This window comes from Poecilia formosa, unplaced genomic scaffold (assembly GCF_000485575.1).
Source record: "Poecilia formosa unplaced genomic scaffold, Poecilia_formosa-5.1.2 Scaffold16, whole genome shotgun sequence".
Lineage (NCBI taxonomy): Eukaryota > Metazoa > Chordata > Actinopteri > Cyprinodontiformes > Poeciliidae > Poecilia > Poecilia formosa.
Genome location: NW_006799955.1, coordinates 3625837 through 3644993, shown reverse-complemented (window position 1 = coordinate 3644993; position 19157 = coordinate 3625837). Strand labels below are relative to the sequence as shown.

At 37.5% G+C, this 19157-nt stretch overlaps 1 protein-coding gene across 2 annotated transcripts; it reads left to right on the top strand.

The window, feature by feature from the left end:
• Positions 1-99: 99 nt before the first annotated feature.
• cers6 (ceramide synthase 6) lies at positions 100-19143 on the top strand. 2 transcript variants are annotated; one of them, XM_007546561.2, is made up of 11 exons: positions 102-884; positions 2692-2797; positions 2912-3042; positions 8242-8299; positions 10143-10193; positions 10286-10378; positions 13600-13728; positions 14534-14640; positions 16675-16831; positions 17160-17183; positions 18129-19143. In XM_007546561.2, the coding sequence occupies exons 1-11, from the start codon at positions 715-717 to the stop codon at positions 18282-18284; spliced, it is 1182 nt and encodes a 393-aa protein (XP_007546623.1). In that variant the 5' UTR covers positions 102-714; the 3' UTR covers positions 18285-19143. The 2 variants fall into 2 exon arrangements, with proteins under 2 accessions (XP_016524175.1, XP_007546623.1); XM_016668689.1 differs by lacking the exons at positions 17160-17183; positions 18129-19143 and adding an exon at positions 16911-17106 and having other exon boundaries at positions 100-884; positions 16675-16872.
• Positions 19144-19157: the final 14 nt, after the last annotated feature.

Genomic DNA, 19157 nt, shown 5'->3' with positions numbered 1-19157 from the left:
TAAAATGATTGAAAGATTATTATTATTATTATTATTATTATTAGTAGTAGTAGTAGTAGTAGTAGTAGTAGTAGTAGTAGTAGTAGTACAGCAAAAAGAAACAAGCAGAAAGAGCTGAACAGAAGAGCTAGATGTAAAATATTTTAAAAATTGGCACATATCCGCGGCACTACCTCAAACTGGTCAGAAGGTGTCAGAGTTTGACAAGTTACCCTTTGTATTTGTACAATGTTGCCGCATTTTGTGGTCGCTCATCCAGCATTTAGCTTAATTTGATGAAGAATCAGTTGAGTTTGACTGTGAGAATGTTTTGCATTAAGTTCTTGACCCAGAACGCAGGTGATCGCAGGTTGTAGACTTACACATCAAATGAGCATTATAAAAGAAGTAATGTGTATGCGTCATCTACACAATAACTCATACCGAGTGTCATTGTGACATTTTCTATTTTTCAATTGGTTTAGATTGATAGACCCGTAGTATTACATTTTTATTACGCGCACTGACAGGGCTATTACATGACATTTGAACGCACCAATCAGTTGCTGAGGAGCTGATTGAGTCTACTTCCCTACACTGGGATAGTTGAAGGGAAGCGGACGGACGGCGGTCGCACACGGATATCTCTTCATCAGGCGAGTCGGATCTCCCCCGACAGAGACCTCCGAGACGCAGCGAGCTTTCCGTTCCTCCATCGCGTCCTGCTGCAGGGAGATGGCCGGGATTCTGGCGTGGTTCTGGAACGAGCGCTTCTGGCTCCCCCATAATGTGACCTGGGCTGACTTAAAAAACACAGATGAGGCGACGTTCCCGCAAGCCGAGGACCTCTATCTGGCTTGTCCTCTGGCTTTCTGCATCTTTATGATACGGCTGGTTTTTGAGAGGTGGGTTCTGAGCTGACGGGGCGAATGAAGCAGGTGGTGATGGGGATGCGCTTTTGTTGTGTCGATGAGACGTCGCGCCGCTGTCCGCTGTCTGTCCCCCTTCCCCCCCTCCCCCTCCCCTAAACAATGGCATCTTATCTGGTTAGCTCACAAATCACCACGGTTCATCATCCTTCTTCTGCAGGCCTGCAGCGTTGTTTGCCTTTGATGCCTCTGTCAGAGCCGACTGACCGGACCTAACCTGTCCCTGCACACCAAACCTGTTTTTCCACAAAACAAGAAATATGCTCCTAACTATTGACGTGTTTTTTCTTCTTATTTCAATCGGGTTGTGCTTTAAATGAGTTTTGCCTGTGTTTGAGTTTTATTGTAGAATAATCAGAATGGCTCATGTTGTGATGATCACAGCAGTTATAATCATAGAAAGTCACCTAGGCCTCACAGATCTCAGTTAAACCCAGAGCCGACCCAAGATTACATGGGGCCCAAAGCAGAATTTTGCCAGGTGCCCTTCTTCCAGTTAAGCCCATTATTCACACCCACCACAGAATCACTAACACTGTTTGACATATAATATTGTTACATCCTTTAATTGGCAGCTAAAATGTGTGTATTTGCCCCATTCGAATGGGTAGTAAGTCATAGCGCATAAAATACTATGTCTATGCCTCCCAATTGGGTTCCATCCATAAATCCATCTATTTATCTATTCATCCATCCATTTTTTTATTCCTGCTTATCCTTGCAGTGTCACAGGGGGCTGGCGTCTTTCTCCAGCAGTCATTAGATAAGAGGCAGTTGTTATGGCAGTTGACTAAATCAGCTAAAGTTCAAATGGGTATTAAGAAAATTATTTTAAGTTAAACACTGCATCAAGGCCCATATGGGTCCCAATTTTAACCTCATGTAGGCAGTAATTACTTACTTTATTACTTCCTATCTTTTTTAGTTTACTAAATACTTATGTATGTTATAATCAAAAGGTGTCTTATATTTGATATGGGGTATATGGCTGACAGCCCAGCTGTCAGGGTATTAGCACTTTAAAAACAAAAAATATTTTCTGTCAAGTGAACCAAGATTAAGTTTTCTGTTGCTTATCCCCATGTCCAGTCAATGTGTAATGTGCTCTCCTTGTGTTGTGCAAAGTATAACCTCTGTTAAAAATATAAATAAAATAAAAAAATAACACGGCTGATTTAGTAGCACTGGAAGTCATTTCCACTGTTTTCTTAATTATTTTAGAATATTTGACATATTTTTCTTCAAAATCATACATATTTCAGCTCTTTCCACAGTAAAATAAATAGGGTGAATAAATTGTGGAGACAGGTTAATTTCTCTGACTCTTGATTTGATGCAGGTTTTCAGTCAGGTAGAGTTGGAAAGTTGTGATAGAGTTTTATCACTTGTACTTATAAGCAACCATAAAAATATATATATTTTTTACCTATTTAGATATTTTTGTAGTGATAATTGTCAGAGAAATAAACTCTGGAAAAGAATAAATAACAGCTAAGATAACACATTTCCTCATTTCTGTGTTTCAGTTTAACAAATACATAGGTATATTGTATATTTGAATCAAACACAGCAGAAAATTTTAATGTGGGAGTTATGGCTTTCTGCCAAGGGTACCATTCTGTCTGTGGGTGGCTCTAGCACTCGAAATGAAGCTGAAGTTTATATAGGATTAATAGCCTCTGGATAAAAGACTATTAAACGGTTTAAAGTACCTTCAGTCTTTGTTGCTCTTTCGTTCATGAAGCATTGTTTTTGAACTCTTATGATGTGTGTTTTCTTGCAGGTTTATTGCAAGGCCATGTGCAATGGGTCTGAAGATCCAGGCCAACGGGCCACAAAAGGCACAGCCCAACGCTATCTTAGAGAAGGTTTTCACTGCTATAACCAAGGTGAGGATATGTGCTTTTATGTTTGATTGTAATATGTTTAATAAATTTGTTCTGCATCAAAAATATTAACCCGACACATGGGGTGCTTTAATTTTTTTTTTTTTTTTTTGCTAGCATCCCGATGAGAAGAGGTTGGAGGGCCTGTCCAAGCAGCTCGACTGGGATGTGCGCACCATCCAGCGCTGGTTTCGGCAACGGCGCAACCAGGAGAAGCCGAGCACCCTCGCCAGATTCTGTGAAAGCATGTAAGACCTATCACTCCTAAATTAGCCACAAGTCATCTATCTTGCATTGGACAACACCCAAGTTTGACTAAAAAACAAATGACAGATTTGTAACCTGCCAAGGAAATCTTATCACAGTGACCTGTGTATCTGCCTAATGTTGATTGCTGCATCAGTGCTTCGCTTTGGCTCCTTGACAAAGCTGATGTATAAGTGAGGGCTGATTTGAATAGGCTGTGCCGCTTTGCCATGCATCAATAAGAAAGGCAGTGACAGTAGTAAAAGCAGGGACGATAGATAACCTTATCAGAGCAGGTTTTCATGCTTACTGAAAGTTCCCTCTCATGCCTTGTGGAGGTAGGGCTCAGTTTTGTGTCTGCCTGAAAGGAAGCAAGAAAAAACGAATCACTTGGCCAAATTAGACGTTGTAATGTAGAGCGCTTAAAATGTCAGTTTGAGTTTGGAAATTTTAGACTGAAGTCTACATTGTTTTGTCTGCAAAGTACGATATGAGGCAACATCCAAGAATGTTGGGTACAGTTTTTATTTTTCAGGTGTAAAAATAGAAGTTTCTCCCTTTCACGCCTGATTTGACTGTCAAGGATTTAAATTGCTTTTCTGCAGGAAAATTTAGTCATGGGACTAATTGCTGGTTCATTTGTCACATTTCATGAGTTGACTGGCATGATCAGAACCACAATCCTTCATAAGGAATTTGTATGTATTTATTGATTTATTGAATTCCCATAATACCCTAAAATCATTTACTATTAATGGAAATAAATATTGCATGCAGTGAGTTTAGTCCATGACTAAGAAATGGATTGTTTGCTGGTAGATAATCGAAGTAAAATGGGGTGAAACGTCATCGTGGAGGAATGAGTTGGTAAAAGGGTGAAACTGACCTGGAGCCTATGCTCTGACTTGGTACCATTACATCACCCACAAAACAAGACAATGCAGCAATTCAGAAAGAAGTAAAACCTTGTTTTCCATCCATACTCCATGAGGTTTATTCAGTATAGGGTCAGAGGTCAGTTGGTGCCTATCTCCAGTGCTCAATGAACTGGCCTTCGTTCTACCAAAAGGCCATTGATAGACTGGTTGTCACAAAGGAAAGACAACCACGTATGCACACACACACATTGAAACCTGTGGACAGCTTAGAGCAGCCAAATAACCCAAAATAGATTACACTTCAACATAAACTGAACCCTAGTATGCATGGAAAGAACATGGAAACCACGTAGAAAGTTCCTGATTGGGATTTGAATCCAGGACATTTATGCTGCAAGTTAACGGTACTAACAGCTACGCTATAACACAGAATAAGCAAACAGAAAACTCTATACAACTACTGAAATCATTAACGTAACTCAAGGGATGCATCCACAACCTTTGTAAATAGAAAACTGTAATTCTACTTTGCACTTTGCCACTAGCACCATAATGAGAAAAATAAACAAAGGCACTGAAAAACTGGAAAGTGTTTAAAAATATTAGAACTAAAAATGCAATTTAATTTTTTTCCTGTGTAATTATCTTTAGGTTTTTTTTGTTTGTTTTTCGGACCTTTTCCGTTGTTTTTTTTTTTTTTTCCTTTTGGCAAACAGAATTCAAAATGCTACTTTGGCCTTTTAAGTGAGAATCAAATGATGCTTCAGTTCCAGTTAACCACTTTCATGCTGTGGGTTAATAGTTAAAGCCATTTGATAAGAAACCCACTCAAGACGGCGAACAGAGAGCCGGCTAATCTGCAGTAATGCGTTTGGCATCAGGGAGATTGTAGTTACTTAGCAGTGTGATGTTAAAGGCCAAAGAGCCAGTTTTGTTGTCAGAGCCGAGTCATGTCTGACACCATCGGACCAAATCTGACAGTCTGAGACACGGGGAGCCTCGCATCCCCTGATCCGCCTGAGGCTGCTGTTCTCTCAGGAGAACACATTTGACTGATTAGACCACTGGACTCGTATTACAACATCACAGAGGACTCTCAGAAGACAAAAACACGCGTTCTCTTGCTCAAGAAGAAACTGGAATTTTGCCCCTCTCAGCTTTTCAACCACGCTTTCAGGCGGCTAAAGAAACAACTGCACGGACGCTGTTATCTGCAGCGTAATTAGCGTTGCTGACCTCTGGGCTTTGCGATAGTTTGTCCAGGTTGTCTGCCTCGGTTGTTGCAGGTCTCCAAACGAGGCTGGCTTCAGTCCCTTCTGCAGCAATTGTGCTGTAATTAAACTCTCGTGCCCAGCTGTCCAAGACTGATTGGATTCTTTGTCTCTCCATTGTGTGGACCACTGATCTGTTTTGTATTCTTTTCATTATGCAAACACACAGTGTGTAGAAAGCATGTTTACTGAGAAATAATGATGATTGCATAGAGCTTTTGTTTGGAAGCTTTTGTCTTTTCTTACCCCGAATATACAGCAAAAAAAGTAACTAAGATCACGCTTCTATTTTTAGAAAGAAACCTACAGTGGGATGACTCCTAGAATGAAAAATTCAACTGGATCAAAATAAATAAAATTAGATGATGAAAGTGAAGTTTTTACAGTGAGGTTTTACAGTTCATCTTCTCTTCAGCGTTTTTTTATTTTTTTATTTTTTTTTTTTTTATTACAACAAGATGAGAGTAGGCTGGGAGTCCTCACTGGCTCCAGCTGCTGAACTTCTCTTTTTCTGTCTCTAGCATCTTTGCTTTTACAAGGAGGAAAGAAATGTCATCACCTCAACTTGGGTTTTAATCAATATAGGCAGTGGGGGGGTTTTGGTATGGGCAAACTGGTCAGGGTGACAGGCTGTCAAGGGGCGTCTCAAGCATAATAAGAAAATCAATACATTTCCGATAGTTGTGTGTTTTCTGTTGCATATTTAAATATCCAGTTAAGGGGGATTTGGCGCCCCCGTGTTGTAAACAATGTAAACAAAAATAAAATAAAAAAAGTTCATATCTAAAATCATTATTTCTGACTGGGTAAACTTAAAGAACCACTCAATAGTTCTTGACATCTAGGATGAAATAAAAAAAATAATACCGTAATAATATCCTTTTTTTTTTTTTTTGAAAATGTAAAATCCTTAGACTGGCCAAATTGGAAATGGATAATTCGGCACTAAACAGAAATTCTTTAAAACACAGTTTGACTTCTCCAAAACTGTTTCTATTTAAGAAAGTACAATTAAGGAGCAATTGAAGTTTCCTTGTTTTTTCTTCTAGACCTCTTTCAGTTGAGACAAAAAAATATATATAGAAAAACAACTATAAGTTATTGATTGGTCAAAACTGTAGTGGTTTTTTCAAGACTTATAGATTCTTTGAAATAGTTTGAAACCAAATAAACTGTCTGCTGGTTAGAATAAAAGGCCATTGCCATTTTTTTTACTTGTGCAAATCAATTCCCTAATAAATTAAACAAAAGATAAAAAGCTGAGTCGTGAAAACAAACCATTAAGTGCCAATCAATACTCTTAAATCCTACGTGGAGAAGGTAAAGTAAACGAAGCAGCATCAACTTTTATTATTTCGTTCCTGTCATTAAGCAGAATAAATGTGTAATTGTCTTTGCCCCTTTATCCCTCACTATAACCTCATTAAGTTGCTATGCTCAGTTAAAAGAGCTAAAACAGTTCAGTCTACTATCAGGAACAATTTTTTTGTTTGGATATGTGGTTATTTTGAAGGGACAGTATTTGTCTCATAGCATTTCAGATAGCTTTGTTTATTTTCTGTTATTAAAACACTATTTAAACAATATTTTGTCAGTTATTTGTACCATAGTACCATCATATGTACCATCTTAGCACAAAATTGTCGCTGTTTACACTTAACAAGCATTCCTCTGTCGGGTGCGAATGAGAAGTTGCTGATAATTAAATGACAAATCCTCATTTATCTCAACAGGTTGTGCTGTCTGAAAAAGTGTCAGCAATTTCTACAAAAAGAAAAAAAAAAACATCTGTGTTTGACTTCAGAAACTCTATTCAAAGGATGCTGTTATGAGTCATTGGGATATTTTTTTTGTGTATGGCAGCATTTCAGCAACACTTTGAGAAAGACTCTTGCAGGAGAAAGACTCTTGCAGGCTCGATCAACCAGTTGCCATGCAACAGTCTTTTACTATGTGCCAGGTACGCGCGTCCACTTAATTTGCTTTTACAATACTTTTGATCATGCACATCAAGCAACTAATGATGTTTTCCCATAAGCTGCATGTTGTGATTATTTTTCTGCTATTTGTTAAAGGCTCACAACTGAATGTTTCAAACAACCACAGAAAAGGACTAGATTTTGCTGATATGGACACGTTGTGGTGATAATATAGATTCATGGTCCTCTCCATTGAGCTATTGGGGGTTTCAGGTCTAAATAAAGTCAGCTGGAGCATCTTTGTTTGAAAAAACAAAAAGGAAAGCTATGTTTCTACTCTCTCATCCACCTATTTATTTATTTTATTTTATTTTTTTGGCAGAAAATCCTGTGTCCTCGTTTCCCAGCGGGATTAATAAAATATTTTTTCAACTGAGCTCGATTGATTTGAATGTAGCCTGCATGGTCTTAGCTGAAGATTTGCCTTTGCTTGTTTGATAGTTTTAAATTCTCATTCTCCCTTGCTGACTGTTAAGAACTGGTTTCTATAAAGTAGGCACGTCTTCCTTGTCAGCAAGTCTTTGATCACAGCCGTGTCAGCTCCAGCAATATCTTCTTTGTAAACCTCAGAGGCAGAACTCCTAATCACATCATTGTGCAGAAACTAAAGTATATGCAGGATTATTTAAAGCACAGAGCGGGGAAGGCTGGAAGCAGACCTAAGAGGAACACGTCACCGATTGTCTGCGCAGGACAATTACCTCGTGATAGAAATAAATTAGTGTTGTACAGCACAACTTGTGGCATCAGATCCCTTGAAATCTTAATATTGCTATATTTTTGGTCTTTACTTGTGAAAATTAACCATCTTTTCGATTCTACATAGTTTTCTCAACAGAAAGATGTAAATTTCTAATAAAAAAAAGAAGCTAAGAGAAGTGAAATATTTCACCTGCAACTAACATGGATTTGCAGGTAAACATTCAAAGGCTCAAAAGAACTTTTTACAATTATTGTAGTGTCAAGGTCACGATGGCCTTGGCAGTCTAATCATAATGTAGCTGCAATTTACTGGCCAAATTGTTAGGAAAAAATGTCTAACTCTGAATATGTTTTCTTCTTATTTACTCCAGGTGGAGATTTACATTCTATCTATATATTTTCACCTATGGAGTGCGTTTTCTTAAAAAGGTAAGCTTTTTCATACCCCCAGTCTCATATTGTAATTGTCACAGCTAGAAGTACATACAGTGCCTTGCGTAAGTAATCCCACCCCTTGAACTTTTTTTTTTTTTGTAATTTTGGGGATCAACCCTTAAAGTCCAATGTCATTTAATCTCAATATATGCAGATGTTTTTAAGGCCCTCGGAGTTTTGTTAGAGAACATTAGTGAACAAGCAGAACCATGAAGACCAAAGACTTCAGCAGACAGGTCAGGGGAAAGTATAACGCAGGGTTAGGTTATAAAACAATATCATAAGCTTTAAGCATCTGACAGAGCACTACTTAATCCAGTTATGCACAAACGGAAAGAATATGCTACATTTGCAAACCTATTAAGGACATTCAGCATACAGCACCTTGCTGTGGGAAAATTTTACCTCAGCAGGGACATGGACGCTGGCGTGACTTGATGGAAAAATGGATGGAGCCAAACACAGAACAGTTACGTTAGAAAATCTGTTAAGAGGCTCCAGAAGACCTCAGACTAAAAATGTTAGAGATTAATCTTCCTGCAGGACAACAACAATAAGCATACAGCTACAGCTACAAAAGACTGGTTTAGATCAAAGATTATGTATGCTTTAGAGTGACCCAGTTGCAGCAAAGTCAAATTGAGAATCTGTGGATAAACATGAATTAGAAGATACTATTTACAGAGCTTCTACATCCAATCTGACTAAGTTTGAGATATTTTGCAAAAGCTGCCTGTGCAAGTCTGGTAAAACCTGCCCCAGACAGCTTCCAGCTGTAATATGTAAATAGATTGTGACTTTTAAATGACAATTATTGATACAAACAGTCTTTGTATCTGAATTTTTAAGTGTGACAGGCTTCTAAAAATGTCCTCAATAATGCATAATGGCTATTAAACGGTGTTGTGCAAAAGTTACACTTTTCTTACAATTTTCATTTTGTTCAGTAAAATAGCGACGATAATAAATGATTCTACCAGTAATGTTCTGTTGCCAGGTCTCCTTCTCTGACTGCATTAAATATTTTAAAAGCATTATTACTCACATTTGGTCATTTAAAATGTTGATTTTTGCTACAAACTTTAGCTTTTTAAAAGTTCTTTATGTTTCGTGTCGGGGCTGACAATTCCTTATTCTTTCTTGTTGCATTTGTTGTGCCAAAGCATCTTCTTTAAATAGGCGCACTCTCACCTTTATAAAGCTGCAACAATGTTTATCAGAGCCTCCCAGTACTCCCAGTACTCCTAGTTAAAAATCTGCCAGGTACTGATTCTGCTGAACGCTAAGAACAAAAAGCCACCGGAGATAAATCTGAGAATGAGTCAGCTGACTGATTATCACTGAAAAATAGAGCTCAGGAGGTTTCACATATTTCATGCATATATTCATGAAAGTGCATACATAATAGCAATCACGGCAGGAGCTGAGATAGAGTTGGAAGAAGAAAAAAAAGTCTCTGAGACACAAGTTGCATGACGAAGCACTTTGTGAAAAATAGCTCACTCCCCAGCAGTTGGTGCTGCAGGCGCCAGCCTCCAGCCTCTGTGGGATTTATTAATAGAGCAGGTCTGGAAAGCAGTGCAGGAGAACTAAACTCAAGCGCAGTGACGGGTCACAGTTTGCTCGTAACACATTTACTCAGAATTTAAGTGTAGCCTCTAATGGCTCTTTAGTTCAGCTTCTTTTCCCACCAGAACATGCAGTGTAAATCTCTTTGTCTCATTCACTGTAGTTTTTTTTTTTTTTTTTTTAAATCCAGGATTACAGCCACTCTTACCTCTAGTAATAGGGACATTTTAATTAAGGTCAAACTTTTTGATTTGATTCTCTCCTTCAGACTCCATGGTTGTGGAACACTAAAGAGTGCTGGTACAACTACCCTTACCAGGTAGAAGTTAAGAAAAACCTCCCAGCAACTTTACAAAAAGGCATCTCCTTCTGTTTAAAATGTTCTGAGACGATCTCCTTATACGTATGCAGCCTCTGACTGTGGACGTCCATTATTACTACATACTGGAGCTGTCCTTCTACCTGTCGTTACTCTTTTCCCGCTTCACAGACATCAGGAGGAAGGTAAGGATGACTACAGCATCACTCAGACAACATTCCTTCTAAAATCACACCTATAATTCACTTTAGAATGAATCGCTATAGAAAATACCATTGTCGTCATGAATACCAACCTTTTCTGACTCACTGCTCTTGCATAGAGACAGTTATACATAGCCTGTCTGGAATGAAGTTGGTTTCCTGCCTTACTCATGTGGGAAATAGCAAAATATCAAAAATCCAAAAATCTTGTGACGCCCAAAAGGTTCTGCAAGTATTTAAGTAGTACCCAACTGATACCACTTACATTGTTTTTATTTTGAAGCTATTTGCCTAATATATATTTAGCATCCTTCCTTTTTTTTTTTTATAAAATCCTTTACAACTGTAAAACTCCCACAATTTTCAAGTCTAGAAATTGGTCTGTTAAAAGTATATATACATTTCAAGCCTTTTGGCCATGTCCTATAATGGATTATTTATGAAAGAACCAGAGGCAAGGTAATGTTACACAGTGTGATGGAGTACACATGAAAAGAGAAAAGAAACAAAAAAACTTAGGCTTCTATAATATTTTAGAACAGACAGAATGATTACAGTGTTGTTAGTATGCCCAGCAGCCGAAACCAAATAGAAAAACCGTCCCTGTGCTTCCTCAGGCATCATGTTTGAACATCCTGCTTATACTCAAAATAACTTCACTTATTACATCTTTCTATACTGCATAGTATTGCTGTTCACAGGACCTGTTAGTGCTAAATATGGTGCATTTACTGCATGGGGAGAAAAATAGGATTTCTAATTTAGGGTCAATCAAGTTGAAAATCAAATTAAGAAAATTATTTATTGTTAAGAAATAACACCCAAAAAGGTGCACAGTAACAAGCTGTAAGTTTACATCACCCCCTTTTGAATTGAAGTAATTTACTTTTCTCATTAGTAATATCTCCTAAAGTTTTACTTTGCTAGATATCAGGGCTTGAATTTATAAATCACGACAATGTGATCATTTGTGATAAATCTACATTTTTCTGACTCCTCTCTTTCTCATCTGCTGTTACGGTGCTTCTGACTTTGACTTTGGCATTTTCAACACTTTTTGGCTCATGTTTGGGTTTCTACGGGCATATTCAAAGATGCAGAATATTTTATTGGCTTGTAAATTTTCAAGCCATCCACTGAGATTTTACAAATTAAACACTGTGCCGATGCAGTATTTGCAATGTGTTCTGCCACTCTAGTTGCTAAAAGATATTGTAGTTTGTTTGTTTTTTAAAGTTCAACTTGGTCAGTTCACCAACCATTATCTTCTCACGTCCATTGTTTTTGTTGTTTTTATTTTATTGTATTATTTTGTGAAATCGGCAACACTTTTGGTTCGTTGTTGTTTGCATGCATCACAGTCATGGTCTTTACTCCCTCCTCTGGTTCATCCACAGCTCTGCCCTCTGCCCTTCCCATCAAACTCTCTGCACTCAGAGCAGACCCCATGATGCCATGCTGTTTGCCTTCACTCTGTCATCTCTCTGTTGACTGTTGGCATGTGTTTCTGTTTTTGTTTCTCCTTTCAGTTTATTTCATGCACAGCACTAGACTGAGGAGGGTCCTCTGCATCTCCTGCCAGTTCCAGTATGTCTCTCCCTGCACACTCTTGCCTTCGTTTTCAGTCTGCATCTTTTGTCCATTCTGCTCCTTTTCATCCTCCTTCCTAACTTACTTAACCTTCTACGCTGGTTCTAATTGCTTACAGCTAAAACCTTCCGGTAGCTAAAGAATTGCAAGGGCGCTTATGCCAATGTCTCTACGCGCATTTTCATTCACATGGAGCTCCATTTAAAGCTATTCCAAACATAAGGGGCAATACTAAGGTGGTACTACAGGCTGATTTAATTATTAAGTTACTGTAATGTTCAGCTCAAGTCCTATTTTCTAATTTCATTTTATTTTAATTTTTTTATTTTTGTTTTTTTGGGGTATTTTGTGGTAGTAATGTTACAATTTGATCTTGAGTGTGAAGTCATAACCATTGCAAAACTTCACTGAAACTAGTCAAGTTGCAAATGCAACTTTGATGTCATTTATTGGAATTTATTGTAACAGATGAACATAAAGCTGTGAATTTTATTGTGAAATAAAATGAGAAGAATAAGTAATTTAACCTCAGCATGAATGCGCCATCTCAGAAAAACCGTGGTAGCAGCATGATGCTGTGGGGTTCATCTCTTCAGCGGGGACAGTGAAGCTGGTCGAGGCTGGTGACAAGATAGATGAAGCTAAAAAACAGGCAAATAAAAATGGTGAAGTCTAAGATGGAGGTCCACCTTCCAGTGGGCTCATGACCACTAACATACAGTCAGACTCAAAGCTACAATGACTAAAAGCTAAAATGGTCTAGTCAAACTAAACATAAAAAATATAAATGAAGAAAGAGGAGTTTCTCCTGACGAACTGTCACGCCGAGTTACCAAGCAGATTGGTGATTTTCACTCAAACAGCACTTTATTGATTCTTGCAAGAATTATAACAGCAAGCATGTCCAGTATCTGTTCAGTCTGGTCTGTTCTGTCTGGACTTTGAGTCACTACCTGCTGATACTTGGGTTATCACAGAGTTTCTCACAAGGAGTCTGGGAACTGACATTTCTGGCTCATCATGAGGACATTAACAACGATCTTTGAAACTGTGAAAATGCAGGAGCTTTCCATTCTTATCTAAACCCTCCCTAACGTTCCATTAGGGTAAAATCACAATGAGCCTCACATGAATGTGGCTACAGCTAGAAGAGGCAAAGTAAATACCTTTTTGTGTTTTACAATCAAAGGAGAAGAAGACTGTTTTTTATAAAATTCCACTAGACAAACAGTTTAGGCTATTTTGCAAAAAAGAAAGGACAAAATATATAAAATAACCTGAAACTAAATACTAACGCACACCAGTTTTCAGGTTGAATTATTAAACATTTTATAAAGCACATGCCATTTTCTTATACTCCACAATTATGTCCTGCCTGTGTATACTTCAGATCCAATGAAATACATAAACGTTTGTGGATTTAGCGAACTTCAAGGACTGAATAAATTTGCATGCTCTGCCAAACTCAAGTTCAACAACTTGCAGCACAAAACGTTCACAAATCTGAAGATATCAAAAGTACATGAGCTAATTCTATTTAAAGGCCTTATGCGGTGATGTTTAAAAATACTTTCTGTAGATGCCTAATATTTCCTCGGCAACTGTCTCTGCAGGATTTTCTGATCATGTTCCTGCATCATGTGGCGGCGATCTCTCTCATCGTATTTTCTTATGTGAACAACATGGCACGAGTGGGAACTCTGGTCATGTGTCTACACGATGCAGCCGACGTGCTGATAGAGGTGAGACCCCGCCAGAAGATTAGACCTTGTATGTAGATGGATGAGCATCTGAGAAATGAGCTTATGTCGGCAGCAGGGTGTTCAGAGATATGTTCATGCGCCTGTGTTCATTACAATGAACTGCAATCCATGTGTAAATCCTGACCCTGCTTTGTGGCTCGCAGTTAAAAGGCAAAACGTACAACACTAAGCGTGTCCCTTCATCTTTCAAACAAGGTGGATCCCCTTTTATGTCATTTATATGATCTATCTTGGCTCTTCCGGGTTAATATGTACTGGTTGCATTGCTCAAGGAAGCAATCGGATGATTGCAGATGTATTGTTTGTATCTGGAACAGTTTCTTAAAAATGCATGTGAGTGAAGCATTATGTTATACACACTTGACTATTTATGTTAATTGGAGTTTCTAGGATGTTTTAGTTAGTTATTCATGACTTTGTTTCTCCCTGCAAAGATCAGTTTCTTACAATTGTTAGAAATGTGAAAGATAGGCGGACATGTCTTTCAAGTAAGGCAAGTGTGCGCTGATTATCCCACAACAGGACATAGCCACAAAAACAAATGTATAAACTTGACCATATTCACAGTCAGAGAAAAACAGTTCAAACAATGTGGATGAAGCTGTATCCATGTTCCACATTCAGCTTCAGCTTTATCTGTTTAGCTAACTTCAATATTTATTTATTTTTTCTAGCCGTTTTGTTTTATGTATCTAGACTGAATGAGATTTATTTAAAGAACCTCCTATCCTGTTGCATTGTCGGTAATATTTGTTCACTGGTTTTCGTTTTTATTCTATTCCAGGCTGCCAAGATGGCCAACTATGCCAAATGTCAGATACTGTGCAACCTCCTGTTTGCAATGTTTGCAATTATCTTCATAACTTCCAGGCTGGGAGTTTACCCCATCTGGTAAGAATTATTTACTTTCTCTGTGATCCAAAGCTGGCATCTCCGTTGATGAGAGACTTGAATGCAGTGGTGTTAGGTGCCTGCGTTTGCACACAGTTCAGTAGTCTTACAGGCAGCCAGAGCTTCAAATCCCGACCAGCCTGTACTCCTTACCATCTTTTAGTAGCTCATGTTCGAAAATGCATGTCAGAGCCATCAAGATCTCAGTCCTTTTTTTTAACCCCCTTTCTCCACAATGGTTTGCGATTTGGACAGATCTGTGTGAATGTTGTTGCTAAGTAATAGTTACTATGGATACTACAGCTTTAACCTTTCAAAGAAAAGACAAACCAGCTTATGAAAAGCAAATCATTGTGGTTCTACTCGACCACTGGAGACAGAGCCAATGAATTCATGTAATTATTGAAACATCAAATGAGTGTTTATTTATGAAAACTTAGTTCTATTTCTGGGGGGTTTCTTTTATATAGTCTAACGTGTGGCTAATCCAACTTCATTTTTTATTTTGGAGAAAAAAAAAAGCCGGTTTAAGTTTTCTTTTTTTTTTTTTTATTTCCACCCAAACAATTATGTAATTACATTCCCTTGAAAATGCTGGTTAAAACTGGCCAGTCTGTCGGATATTAGAAGATCATAAATCTAATTTCAGCCCTTGAATACACAACAGTCATCTTTCAGTCAGCAGCAGCAGCTGTTGATCAGGACTTCATTAAATGAATGTAGGCATGATTTACATTCTGGGTCAGGCAACTACATTTTCTCCACTTTTACTTCTGATAGCAGCTCTTAATCATTCTCCAAATACTATTTATGCTATTTGATGCATGTTTAAAATTCAATCTAAAGACAGCATTTGAATAACTTTATATAAGGCTTTATATAAATATAAAGCCTTTGTGGCATTTAAACCAGCTTTAACCCTTAGGGGTCTGGGGTCTAAAAGTATTCAAACCAATCTGCATGACTCAGTTGCATGTTTTTGATTTCAAACTGTAATGCAATGATTCTGCACTATATTTTAGTCAGTTCCTCCATTGCACCATTTTTAAAGTTGTTGCCATGACTTCAGTATCTGGAGGATGGCTCACAGGCTGCTGTTTGCAAGGAACAAACCAGGGACGAATTGAACTCAGATCCTCAACATGACATTTAGTTGCTGTAAATAGAGACTGCAGATGATGTCTTTGTATTCATTAGCTATTTTGTGTTGCTTGTAAATCTCATTATATTAAAATGTTATTAAAATATATAGATCTAAATTAATAATTCCTTTCCAAATCAGAAATGTACATGTTTGATATATGCATTTCAAATATTTATCTTATTTTTATGATTATGTCTTACAGCTAATGAGACCCCCAAATTCTTTTCTTTTTTTTTTTCTTTTTTTTTTTTTAGAAAATTACAAAAATATTTTTTTATACCGACACGTTATGGTGGAAATGTAGTGTACACACAATCTTGAAAAAACCTGCTGCCTTGACAGCTGCCCTACTTGACAGTCACTAAAACACTCCAGAAAAAGGTTAGACCACAAGAGATTATTCCAAATGAAACTGTCTGATCAGAGATCTATATTCAGCCATATTTTCTGGAAAGTTGACTGGAAGGAAAAAGTATGACCAAGCAAAAGAGATAAAGCATCAAAAAATAAATAAATTGTGACGCCAAGTACATGCAATAGTTTGGGGGAGATTCTGACATCATATTTAAAAGTCACCCCTTATAGACTCTCCTAAACTCGAGACAATGTCAAAGGCAGGTTTTATGTGGTAACAAAAAGACTAAAGAGTTGCTCAGTCCTATTTTCGATTTAAGGAATTTGCATTTGAATTAGAAATGAAATTCGAATTCAGAGATTAGAAAGAAGAGTAGAAATTAAGAGAATCCAAGTTAATGACAGGATTATTGTCTAAATTCTTTGTATCCAACATCTTGTGTTTTTCTTACATAAGAAAAAGAATTGACCTTTATAAATTTTCCTTTCAAAGCGTAAAACCTTAACATGTCATTCTCTCCCTGCTGCTGCTGAAGGATTTTAAACACCACTTTGTTTGAGAGTTGGGAGATTGTAGGCCCCTACCCATCCTGGTGGGTCTTCAACCTCCTTCTGGTCTTACTGCAGCTTCTTCACTCATTCTGGTCCTACCTCATAGTGAAGACAGCATGCAGAGCCATCTCCAAAGGAAAGGTGAGTCGCCACACTCTTCTCCTCGGCATCATTCCTAAATGTACATTTATGCACATTTGGAAATACATTCTTCACCCAATATGCTTCTTGTTGTATTGTGCAGTAAAAAGCTTTTCCATTAATGTTAGTATTCTTGTGCTGTGTTGTTCCTGTGTTTTTCACAGAATCACTTTCTTTTTAAGAAAAAAACTACCAAAAATGTCACCCCAACAATTACATTATTACATTTATAATGTTTAGCATCTGAATTTGATGTTTTATTGTATCTAATAAATAAATATCAAATAACATATCTGTTCTATGTTCATGCTACTTTGCAATCTTCAAGGTGGGGAAGTGGAATCCTTTACATGTAAGTGGTTCGACACAACTAAATGCATAACTACCACGGTTCAGTATATTCATTATGCCGTACTTATTATCTATTTCCTTGTACTGTTCTAGTTATTTAACCATCAGATTCTTTTGACTAGTCATACGCCATTGCTCCACGTTTTTAAATTGCTGTGTATGGAATTTGTTTGAAAGTTCTCTGAATATAATTATTTCATATTGTCAGTTCAAGCATTAGCAATGCTAAAATCTACATACACATCCTAATAACACTTACAATAGCATGCTAACACTTATTTTTGCATGCTGCGCACCCCATTTGTAGTATTCACACATATGATAGCAATGGTAAATCTTATATTAGCCCACAAAAGCTCAAATTATTGTGCTAGCAATGACATTAGCATGCTAACACTTAATTTAGAAATGCTAGCACGTACTAACTAAGGCTAATGGTTACGAAAGGTTTTCCTAACAGTAATAACAGAAAACATGCAACAAAGGTATTAAAGAGTAAAAGTGAGTTTTAAACCAGATCCCACTTATAAATTACCAGCAAACATGCTACAACAGTAAATTGCTGTTCCGTGCTACGTCTGATAAACAAGTAAACGCCTCTGTCTGTTTCTTTCAGATCAAATGAACTGCCACAGTTAAAATGTTGTGATTTCAGTTGTGATTTCGAGTTCAAAAGTGTTTTCAGACTTAGGTTTTTAAGTGCAAAATGCCTGTGTTTATTGATACATAATCAGTGTGTTATTATGAGCGCAGTGAAACACAAGCATGACTCAGGTCGTCAAGTTCTTCTTCCAATAAACACAATAGAGTTCAACCAGCACCTGTTTTAATCTGTCAAAAAAAAATAAATAAATAACAGTCACATAATATGTCAACCACATTTAAAGGATCAAATAAAAAAAGTGCAGATAAATTAAATCTCTAAACAATCATTTCGTTTCTGCAGGTTTCTAAAGATGACCGCAGTGACATCGAGTCCAGCTCTGATGAGGACGACAGCCCTCCTCCCAGTCAGAAGCACCACAGCAGCGCCACCAATGGGACCAACAAAAACGGGACCAACGGCTACCTGACAGGCGTCCCGTACCTAGACGAACACTGACCGAGCTGATATCACGCGAATGGAGCCATGCTGCAGACACTACCCCACTTATCTGTGTGTCAGCATATGTATGCGTGTGTGTGTGTGTGTGAGAGAGTGACTTTAGGCATATGGTGGAGACATGAGCATCTCATCTTTGTAAGTTATTGATAGATTTATGTGAATGCTGTTTTGTCATTGGTTCTTTACTAATTTTGTTGTGCAATTTATTTCTCTTCAGCTATATATTTGCATCAAACTACACTCACTGGCAAATTTAGGCAATCGGTACAACACACTCATTTAGCCAACGAATGACAGCGTTTCACTTGATGGTCGAAGCATGCTGCGTTGATTTACAGCAGTTCGACACACTGCACTGCACGGGGTGTTTTCCCCCCTAAGTTTGTCCTTTTTTTTGTTATTTGATTTGGATGAACATGTTTACAAGTTTTTAGTCAGACATCTTTTCTTCTTCTCCTTATGATGTCAGTGTTGACATAATCTTAAAACGGAAACAGCTGTGTTTTTCACCTAAACATCAGAGTATTAGCCGGATTCAGTTTTCTTGCTACACCCCCAAAGACTTGCCAAAACCGTGAGTTGTTTTCTTTGGGTTTTTTTTATCACTTACAAATGAATGATAATGTGAAGTTTATGCACATTTGGAAATACATTCTTCACCCAATATGTATATGAGATGTCAATAACAGTAGTATCTGTGTGTGCATCAGGTATGGCTAGATGCTGTATTCTTTATCCAATCATTTTGTTAGATATTCTCGTACATTTCTGGTTATCATTAAATTAAAGGCAATTTGTCCTCTCATGAGGTATATATGAGTTGTTTGAATAATTCAATAATAAAAAAAAAAAAATTGCAATTATATAAAA

Coding starts and splice junctions, on each gene's coding strand:
- cers6 (XM_007546561.2), top strand. CDS start 715: ATGGCCGGGATTCTGGCGTGGTTCTGGAACGAGCGCTTCTGGCTCCCC. Junction 8,300..10,142: donor GAGTGCGTTTTCTTAAAAAG/GTAAGCTTTTTC, acceptor TCTCTCCTTCAG/ACTCCATGGTTGTGGAACAC. Junction 10,194..10,285: donor GGTACAACTACCCTTACCAG/GTAGAAGTTAAG, acceptor ATACGTATGCAG/CCTCTGACTGTGGACGTCCA.